Source organism: Sturnira hondurensis, unplaced genomic scaffold (assembly GCF_014824575.4).
Source record: "Sturnira hondurensis isolate 20B ecotype Veracruz unplaced genomic scaffold, ASM1482457v3 Scaffold0006220, whole genome shotgun sequence".
Lineage (NCBI taxonomy): Eukaryota > Metazoa > Chordata > Mammalia > Chiroptera > Phyllostomidae > Sturnira > Sturnira hondurensis.
In genome coordinates, this window is record NW_028078851.1 from 73,452 (window position 1) to 83,558 (window position 10,107).

General features: G+C 43.6%; 1 protein-coding gene across 7 annotated transcripts; it reads right to left on the bottom strand.

Annotated features, from left to right (window-relative positions):
* Nucleotides 1-1,746: 1,746 nt before the first annotated feature.
* On the bottom strand, nucleotides 1,747-8,662 carry GPRASP3 (G protein-coupled receptor associated sorting protein family member 3). 7 transcript variants are annotated; one of them, XM_037047753.1, is made up of 6 exons: nucleotides 8,574-8,662; nucleotides 7,841-7,930; nucleotides 6,765-6,810; nucleotides 6,489-6,569; nucleotides 5,817-5,888; nucleotides 1,747-5,496 (listed from the first exon to the last, which is right to left on the bottom strand). In XM_037047753.1, the coding sequence occupies exon 6, from the start codon at nucleotides 5,192-5,194 to the stop codon at nucleotides 3,560-3,562; it is 1,635 nt and encodes a 544-aa protein (XP_036903648.1). In that variant the 5' UTR covers nucleotides 5,195-5,496; nucleotides 5,817-5,888; nucleotides 6,489-6,569; nucleotides 6,765-6,810; nucleotides 7,841-7,930; nucleotides 8,574-8,662; the 3' UTR covers nucleotides 1,747-3,559. The 7 variants fall into 7 exon arrangements, with proteins under 7 accessions (XP_036903648.1, XP_036903646.1, XP_036903649.1 ...); XM_037047751.1 differs by having other exon boundaries at nucleotides 7,841-7,966; nucleotides 8,574-8,641; XM_037047754.1 differs by lacking the exon at nucleotides 8,574-8,662 and adding an exon at nucleotides 8,143-8,231.
* Nucleotides 8,663-10,107: the final 1,445 nt, after the last annotated feature.

A 10,107-nucleotide genomic window follows, 5' to 3' on the forward strand; every position in this document is an offset into this window, starting at 1 on the left:
TATATAAAAAACTTACAGGACTCAACATTAGAAAAACAATCCAATTAATAAATGAGCAAAGGCCCTGAACATAGTTCTCCAAGGGGATCATACAGATGGCTCATAGACAAATGAAAAAAATGCTCATCACTAGCCATCAGAGAGATGCAAATTAAACAATGAGATATCATCTCACAACTGTCAGAATGGCTATCATTAACAAGTCAACAAACAACAAGCACTGGTAAGGATGTGGAGAAAAGGCAACAGTAGTCCCGTTGGTCAGAATGCAGATGGGTGTAGCCACTGTGGAGAACAATATGGAATTTCCTCAAAAAACTAAAAATGGAACTGCCTTTTGACCCAGAGATTCCACTACTGGAAACATACCCTAAGAATCCTGAAACACCAATTCAAAAGAACCTATGCACTCTTATTCTCATAGCAGCATTATTTATAATAATCAAGTGCTAAAAACAGCCTATGCATCCATCAGTAAATGAGTGGATCAAAAAATGTGGTACATTTATATAATGGAATACTATTCAGCAGGAAAAAACTAAGGAACTCCCAACAGTTCACCACAGTATGGATGGAACTAGATAGTATTATGCTAAGTGAAATAAACAGGTGGTGAAAGAAATACCATTATAATCTCACCTCTAACAGGAACCTAATGAACAAAAATAAAATACGGAACAAAACAGAACCAGAGGCATGGAAACAAGGAACAAACTATTAGGAATCAGAGAGGTGGGGGGAGCAGGATAAGCGAGGAAAGAAGGGGTAGGGCCTACTTAAAGAACAAGTGTTAGTGACCCATGGATAAGGACAACAGAGTGGGGACTGACTGTGTAAACAGGGGATTGGGCAGGGCAGGGGAGAGCAATGGGGAAGAATTAGGACAACTGTAATAGAACAACAACAAAAATGAAAAATAATGAAGTCAGAGCACTACTACCAATATCTACCAAAAAGTAAACTAATAAGAAACTATGGTTTAGTCATATAGTGGAATATTACTTGGTAATAAAAAGCAATGCTCTCTTGATATGTGTAACATGGATGGATTTTAAATTACAGTGACAGAAAACAGACCCCCCAAAAGTATATATATACTGATCCCATTTATATAAAATTACAGAAAATGAGAATGATTCTACGTTGTCATAAAGCAGATTACTGGTTGTCTAAGGCAGAGGCACAGGGAGGGGTGGGAGAGGGATTACAAAGAAACTTTTAGGGGTATTAGATATGTTCACTATCTTGCCTATGATGATTTCACATGTGTATACATGTATCAAAACATTAAACGGTATCTTTTCAATATGCACAGTTTAATGTATGTCAATTATATCTCAATAAAGCTATTAAATGAGCCCTGGCTGGTGTAGTTCAGTGGATTGAGCACAGGCCTACGAACCAAAAGATCAGTTTGATTCCCAGTCAGGGCACATACCTGGGTTGCAGGCCAGTTCCCAGCAGGTGACGCACAAGAGGCAACCATACATTGATACTTCTCTCCCTCTCTCCTTCCCTTCCCCTCTAAAGATAAATAAATGAAATCTTTTTTAAAAAGCTATTAAATGAAAGGCATGTGGCAGATCTGTATAATACTAAGTTGAAAATGCTTTAGCAAGTTGTGATCACTATAGCCGTATTTTTGCAAAAGAATTTGTGCATATGGTTTAAGAAGATGTGCAATAGAAGATTAGGCACTATGCATCAACTGTGGACACACGCAAAAAACATTGAGTGATTCAAAAATACGTTGCAGAAGCATCTTTATTGACATGGAAAGATGTTCACGATACACAGATGGTGGCAGGGGGAAGCAAGTTACAAACAATATTTACAGTATGATCTTGTGTTAGTTTCTAAACTGTTCAAAACATATAGCCCATTATTTTCACAGACATTCTCTTCAGCTCAGGCCAGGGATTGTAATTCCTACCATGAGCCTTGGATAATACATCCAATAATCCAAAAGTCCTGGGGATGTTTTCTGAACCATAAAGACTTGCAGGAATCACTATTATGTCAGACGAGACAGCAGCTAGTCTCCTGGTTTTCCTGTTGTGTTGATAAAGCTGCAATTGGACCCAAAGCTCCAATTCTGGGTCTATAATTTTCCAGTTAAGTTTACCTTATAGTTTTAATTGGTACAAAAGCAGAAATTAGACGAGACTACTAGTAAAAGATAGAGCATTTTGACATTTCATGATACATATATGAAATAAAAATTATAAATGGTAAAAAGATTGATTTTCCAAGGAAGAAAGCAATTATCCTTTTTAAATGTAATATATGAAACAATATACAGAATTATTCCAGTTCTTTGAAAAAAGTATAATCGGACTGACAAAGGTATGGATATATAACATATTTCACTTGATGACTCCAAACTTACATCTTATTCAACAATTTTGGGTACATACTGTTTTCCAGACACTTGTCAATTCATATCCACACACTCAACCCAGACTTTTCTCCTGAACCCAAACACATATAGCCAAATGCGTAATGGACATGTGCATCTGGAAGAAGTGAAGAATTGCAAGACTGGAAGGGACATTATCTACAGCAAACTCACTCATTAAATCCAGAACCTGAGTCTCCAAGGCCACTACCTAATAAAGTGTTAGAACTGTAAGGTAGCATAGTGAATGGGTTTTATTTTCATACAAAACAGATATGCCACCTGCCTGCTCTGAGAATCTAAAGTATTTAACCTCCCTAATTCTCATTAGAGGTGATCCAATACAATGGGGGGTGGTGGTGGTGGTGGTGGTGGTGGTGGTGGTGGTGGTGGTGGTGGTGTGGTGTGTGTGTGTGTGTCATTACCTAGCTCACAGGAACACTGTGGGAAGAAAGGAATATAAGAGCAGGCACTCAGGAAATGTTTCCTCCCTATACCTACCTCCCTTCTCTTCTGTGAGATGACTGTGACATAAATTAAATACCCTAACAATGAGTTATCCATATAATAGCAACATTTGAAAGTGAGTATTACATTTATCTAGGAGTCAGGCCATTTCTGTGTTGAAGAACAAGTTATGCAATGCAGGGAGATTAAGAGAAATAGCAATTCTTACATTAAACAGCTTATAGAAACCCCTACCTTCTTTACATATGGAGAGTGCGAGAGTGTGAATATATGTGTATGTATAATCAGTTATCTTTTTGCGTATATATGCCTTATTTCTACAACTAGATTGTAAGCTTAATGCTTTCTGGGTTTTTTTTTTTTTTTTGCCATTTGAAGCCACAAATCGATCTAAGCAGATATAAATGAACAAGTTAGCTTACTCAGGATAAACAGGTTCATTAATTCTTAAGTACAATGTTGAGTAGTGCCCCATCTACACAAGATAAAAATCAACAGGCATTTTTAGCTCATGATGTAGCATTTATTTGACCCCCCAAATGGTCTATCTGAAACCCAGTGATTATCACAGGTAATGCTGTTAAAGATGTAATTTTTAATGGACACAGTGAAATAAACAAAGCATTATACACAGCTCTTTGAGAAAAGAAAATTGGATTTTGGAGATTGTTCTGTTTTTGTTTCTGGCTCATTCTACATTGTTTCAATAATCACTTTAACATCACGGAAAATGGCCATGAGTGTGCTATAACTCAAGTGATTGACAACCACGATTGAGCCCTTTCTGAAATGCTCCTTTATGTTAATAAATATGGCCACGGCACTAACAAGATTGGCTTTTGCTTCTTTCTGGTTAAAGATCAGTTTTAATGCTGCTAATGCCTTTGTATTGATCATGTCTCTGGCTGCAACTGGGTTTTCAGACATATTCAAAAGTACTTTCAAAACAAGATTTCTGGTTTTAGAATTACCCTGGGAAAGCAAATTAAAAAGTTCTGAAAAGTAACTGGCCACAATATGGTGATGGTTAGAATCTGCAGTCAGTTGCCCTAGTATTTTTAAGCCAGACTGCTGTCCAGGTGAGTTCAAGGGAAAAGACATGGTTTCCTTACACATATGTTTGACATGTAATTCAATCTTGTGGTGTCTATCATTCCCAGAAGGGGGATTCAGAGTAATTACAGCTGTTTTTCTCACTTCAGAGGAAGGAAAACTGAGCAAGCTTTCAATAAGCGTTACTACACCTACCTCATTAATAAACTCTCGGACAAACGGATTAATATTAATAATCCCCATTGCAATTTGAGCTATTTTATGAATGAGAGGATCAGTAGTTGACTTAAGTAAGGTAACAAGTTTTTCAAATTCCTCAGAATTCATGTAGCATTCTATTTTGCAAGGACAAGCAAATGGCTTAATCCCATTCATCTCCCTGATCCTGATTTGGCGTCTAATCTCCTCTATGGTCTGAACACAAGGATCAGAACCAAATGGGTACTCCTGGACAGACTGTAAGCATGAGGGTGTGCTCTTAGACAGACACTGTGTTGCTTCAGGCAAAGACTGAGTATTTTCCTCAGCTGAGGCCAGGACAATATATGAAGGAGGCCTTGTCTCAGATAGGACTTGGGATCTAAATCCTAACACTGCTGGAGTTACAGCAGGGCCTTTGGGCCAGACAGTTACCTCAGACCAGTCCTTGGGCCTATTTTTTTCATTAATTTCTATCACAGGCTGGGGCCTAACTATCCTGCTCACAGGTTTAGGATTAGGGTCAAAACTAGTTTCATCTCCATCCCAAAACCAGTTCCCAATAACAATCTCTTCTTCCTCTTCAGCCCCTGGCCTAGCCTCACAGGTAGCCCCAGCCATAGGCTCTAATTTCTCAGTACAAAGTGGAAGAGCAACAGCAACTTTACCTTCATCCTTGGCACTGGAATGATTACTAGTCTCTTCTTCATTCCAGAACCAGGGACCAACACTAGTATCTTCCCCAGCCCAGAACCAGGCATCACTACCAGCCTTATCTTTACATGTGGACCTGGAGTTGGCACTAGCCCCAGCCATAGAACACTGAGACACTTGAGTGGCCTCATCTTCAACTTTGGGACTGAAATCTTCCAGGGCTCCTTCTTTCATCTCAGTAACAATCTTCTTCTTAGACACTGCCTTCATCTCTGCCACTCTATTTGCCTGAAACCCTGGATAGGCTACTGCTTTAGCCTGGGTCTTGGCTACAGGTCTAACTATGCCAGTAGCCTCCCTCTTTGTTTTAGCTTCTACACCAGTCGTTTTTTCAGTTTTGGCCTTGTTTCTATTCCTAGTCATGGTTAAAGCCCAGTTATATCAATAACCCTATAGAGTCAGGGCTTTTGTTCTCAATGTGTCCCAGATGTATCTTGACACACTTTCATTCAGTCAGAGATAAACTTTGTAGCAAGAGTTAGAGTCAATTGCAGGTTTAGTAGTCACACAGTCCCCTTTCTAAACACAAAGCCTCCTTCAATGATACAGGCAAGAGGCAGAGGCACTCAAGACTGAGGAAAGATGATGATTCCTAAGTGCAGACCTGTTAAAAGTGGTAATCTTCTGCCACTCCAAGGCCAGTACAGCCACCGCTGGAGATACACCTGAGGTGGAAGAAGGAAATGGACTTTGAGCTTCTTCCAAGTGTGCTTATCTACGTAGAGAGACACAAAGGATGTGAGAGAATAGAGATGGACTGGGTGATAGGAAGTGGAATTGTAGATGACTCTTACCTCACTTTATCCCTTCCACACTCCCACTAATGCCCAACAAAGTCCTGCCCAGGCACTACCACACTCTTCTCTGCATTAAATAAGAGCAGGGATGATGGGAAAGCTTGCTGAAAGTAAGAGAGGATACAGAGTATCCAGTCCCTTTGATATATACCACTATATAGATCTATCCAGGTGGGCCTCAAACCAACCTGCACTGGTTTCCCTCCTTCCTTTCTTGCTTCCAGTGTTAATGAGCCATACAGCTGAAATCACAGGCAGACCTATGGTCAAAAACACAGGAGGAAATGGAAATAAGAGTTCTGATAGATAGACATGTACTTCAGTTTTTAAACCCAATACCTACATTTCCAAACCTGGGGCTTTGGTTATACAGTTGACCCTTGAACAATGTGGAGGTTACCAGCAATGACCTCCTCCACAGCTGAAAATCCATGTACACCTAAAATATGCTCTTCACACATACGGATCTCCAACCAAAAAGTTGAATCTAGTACAATGCAAGTTTGAACTGCAGTCAGTAGAACTGTGTGGGTCAACTGAACTACAGCTAGTTGGGAAAAAAATCCACATATAAGTGGACCCACACAGTGCAAACTCATGTTTGTTCAAGGGTCAACTAAATGTTTCTCACCTCCTTGGTCCTCCTCATGGCTTCCTTTCCTATATCCTAGGTGTCTACCAATAACCCTATATGCACAATCTTGGTTCACCGCATCCCCATTTCCTATACACAAATGTGAGGGCAGAGCCATCTCTAGAATGACAGCAGACAATAACTCCAAGCTATAATCTGGTCTCATCTACTTACCAACAGCCAATTCCCATATCTAGTCAATAAGGGTGTTCATGCTCACACTCACCTTGGATCCAGATTAACAGTTTTGGTCCTCTTTCTTAATGAAATTCAAAGTCAACAGCTACCTCCAGATTTCTGTAGGAACCTATAAAGAAACAAACGTACATATACACAAAAAGGCAGAGAAAAGAGACTGAAATGGGCCAACACCCATGACAAGCATTATAACGTGTTTTTTTTAATACTGAAGGTCATGTTAAATGTCTCCCACCTGTCTGCCCCTGTCAAATGATTCCCCATCCATTCCTCTAAGACCTGCAGCTTGTCTAATTACACCCACCAACTCTGAAGTCAGTCATTTTCCAAGCAGAAGCCACACTTCTTTCCTTGAACAGAAGTATGAGATGCAAGAGTGGGTAGTAGAAAATAGCCAACTATATTTAGAAAGTAGGCAGTAAAAATAATGGGGACTGTTATTTCAATAGAATTTTGCAAGCTGCTGCCCTTTCCCCTTTTCCATTGTATACAGAGACCCTCCCTTATTCACCACCTATGGTGGCCAACCCACACGGCAGATCTCGGGAGATGCTATCCTTCCCGCCAGAGACCAATCCTCTACTGGAGAACAGTCACATCACACAGAAAAGGGGGGAGTATTCAGCAAAACACCAAGAAAATATGTTGACAATGATATAAAAATTTCAGGTTAATGGATAGATACCCAGAGTTCAGGTCCCAACACCTCCTTTTCAAGAATCAGGACATAAGCAAATAAATGTCTCTCAATTCCCATGGTTCTTCAGGTATCCACTCTCATAAACTCTACAGAATCTTTTATTTTAATTGTTGTTCAAGTACAGTTTTCTGCCTTTTACTCCCATCCCGGCCCAACTCTCTACAAAATATTTTGTGAGACTGTCACTACCAAAATGAGATGTGAGGGGTAGCTGGACACGGAGTTTAGGTTTCCTGGATTAGAAATTAAATAACCAGAGTGACTTCATGATTTCAAAATGGACTGTGCCCTCTATTCTGAATTGCCATTACCTTAACTTATTAAAGTGGGCTGGGATGTTGACTAATCAGATCCTGAATGAGAAAGATGGATTAATAACACACTATTTATTGACATGGACTCCTCACCCCGTCATTTGCTTGCATTTAATTGGGTGCAAAACATAAACATGGAAGGTAACAAAACTGTTGTATTAAGAAGCAGGTAAACATTTCATTTTGGTGTCTTCTTAATCTCCGTATTCGGTCCCCCTTGTGTTGACAAGGCAGGGGATTGCCTAGAAGCTGGGACACAGGGAAATTTTAAGATTCCTGGATGCTTGACATGTTATGGTCTCAGTCACCCCCCTATTGGGGGCTCCAGTCAATGGCTGCTGCCCACCAACCCCCAACCCCTCACACCTCCAGAGTTCCACGCTATTTTCCTGCTCCAACTTTTTCTCAAGCCGCTCCTCTACAGGTGCATCCTGCCGCCTGAAATCGCCAGACCTACTGCGCACACAGGAGACTTGGGCATCGACGAGGCGCCTGTTGGAAGGGAGAGTACCCAGGATGAGGGGTCCATCAGGCCCCCTTTCCAGAATCAGAGGCCGGAGTAGCCAACGCCAATGCCCCCTCCTCGGCATCCCCCTCCAGCGCAGCTCCCGCTCCGCCATTTCTCCCGCAGCAGCCTCCCTCCCCCACAGCCCTCTCCCAGTACAGACACGGTCGAAGGCGGGATGCGGGCGCCACGGAAGATGGCTGGGAGAAGCCAGCGTGATTCGCTTCCCACGGACCATGGGGAGCCTCTCTGGCTACCCCAGCACCCTGGGCCCGGCCCCCGCCAGTCGCCACCTCCTCCTCCTCACCAGGCTCCCGCAGCGCTGCGCACCTCTCTAGCGAACCAGCTCCGACCGGCGGGGTCCTCTCCTCCTCGCCAGGCTGCCAGGGCCTGGGCGCAGGCTGTAAACTGGTGGGGGGTGGGGCACCACCCTCCGCTCCCCGCCCCCACCATACCCCCACTTGCCTTTACAGGCTCACAGCTCGAATGGTCGTCTTCCCTCCTCTCGGAGCTCCTCTCGAAGCTCCTCACACAGCTTTCCGCCGCCCTCCGTGGGCTCCGAACTGCAAAGAGGCCTCCCGCCCCGCCACCAACCTCTCCAGCAGGCCACTGCACCAAAGCAGGCAGGTGTTGGGTAGAGGTTGCGCAGGATGCGACACAAACCTCTGGCAGCGAGGGTGTCGGGAAGAGGGGCGGAGGGATATGGCAGAAGTGGGCCGACGCCCCCTCCCAGCCCACTGTAGTTCCGACCCGGAGGAGGCGGGGCCGGGACCCAGGCCGGGGGCGAAAGGATCTCCAGCCTGTCTTTGTGGACCGACGCAACACTCTACCTGGCCGTCACCCTCACATTCTCGGCGTTACAATCTATGGGACCGGCGGGCTGGGTTCCGGGTGCGGGATCGGGAGGTCAGAAGCAGCTGCGCTGGCGGCGGCAGCGGATGGATACAAACCGCCCCTGGGTTCCTGTGAATCGCCAGACTTCTCCCTCTGCCTACCACCCCTCCCCCATCCCACCAGCCATCCTTCCTGGACGCAGATGGGGGAGGGGCTGCGAGGGATGTCGGCTAGGAGAGCAGAGGCCATCCGAAGCCAGACCACCCCAGGCGTCCTGGGATAGCCCCCAAGGTTTTCCTCTGTTGTTCACGGGTGAGGGAGGGAAGGAAGTCTGGAGGGGGCTGCCATCAGACCCCATGGAGGGCAGACCTAGCTCTCTAACTCTGGAAAATAATCCACTGCTCTGCGCCCAGAGTCATTCTTTCTGTCGCACTGCTTTTTCTCTCATTCCCAATGGTTAGTTACGTCTGTTGCCGTTTTGCGGTCCGCACAGTTGTCCAAGAGTTCCTTTCCCTGTCAGGACCCACACTGGTCCTGCAGTCCTCCTTGTCTTGTGGCCCCACAGCCAAGTGTCAAACAGCAGACAGGGCATGTCCTGGCTTCTCTTCCTCCGTGTTCTGTCAAGTTTCCTGCAGTCACATCCAAGGTCTCATGATGTCTGGCTGTCTGGAAATGTGGCAGGGATTTGAACCAGCTTGAACCTCAGCACTTCCCATACATGCCTGTTTAGTTTATCCATTAGAACTATTAACAGTAATCATACATTTTTGATTCACTGATAATTACACTATCTGCATGATATTTCAATCTGGTTCTCATTTGCTTTGTATTTTCAAACTGCTTTTTCTTGCCTTTTGGCATACCTTTTAATTTGTGGTTGAAAGCTGGATATAATCCATTGGGCAACAGGAACTGAATTGAATAGACAACTAGCAAGAATTTGTATGTTAGGCTGGTTAGCTGTTGAGCTGTGTGTAATGTTTGCTGTAGCTGTAGGTACCAGAGTCTTCAAATTCCCTTATTATCCTTTTTTCCTCCTGTCTTACCTCTTATTTGGGGGCTTCCCTAAGTACTCCATGTAGAGAGTCTGCATGTTACAGCTCTTTTAGCTGTATTTCCCTCCTATTATACTGCAGGTTTGCGATGTGGTAAAAATGTGTGGAGAGCATGCTCTATAATCTTAAAATTAAATTCCAGTCTTTTGTGGGCCTGTGTCCCTAGGCTGTGTACTCCACAAATATTTCTTAGCTTCTTTCTCCACCTTATGTGAAAATGGAAAACTAGAGTGGGCTGG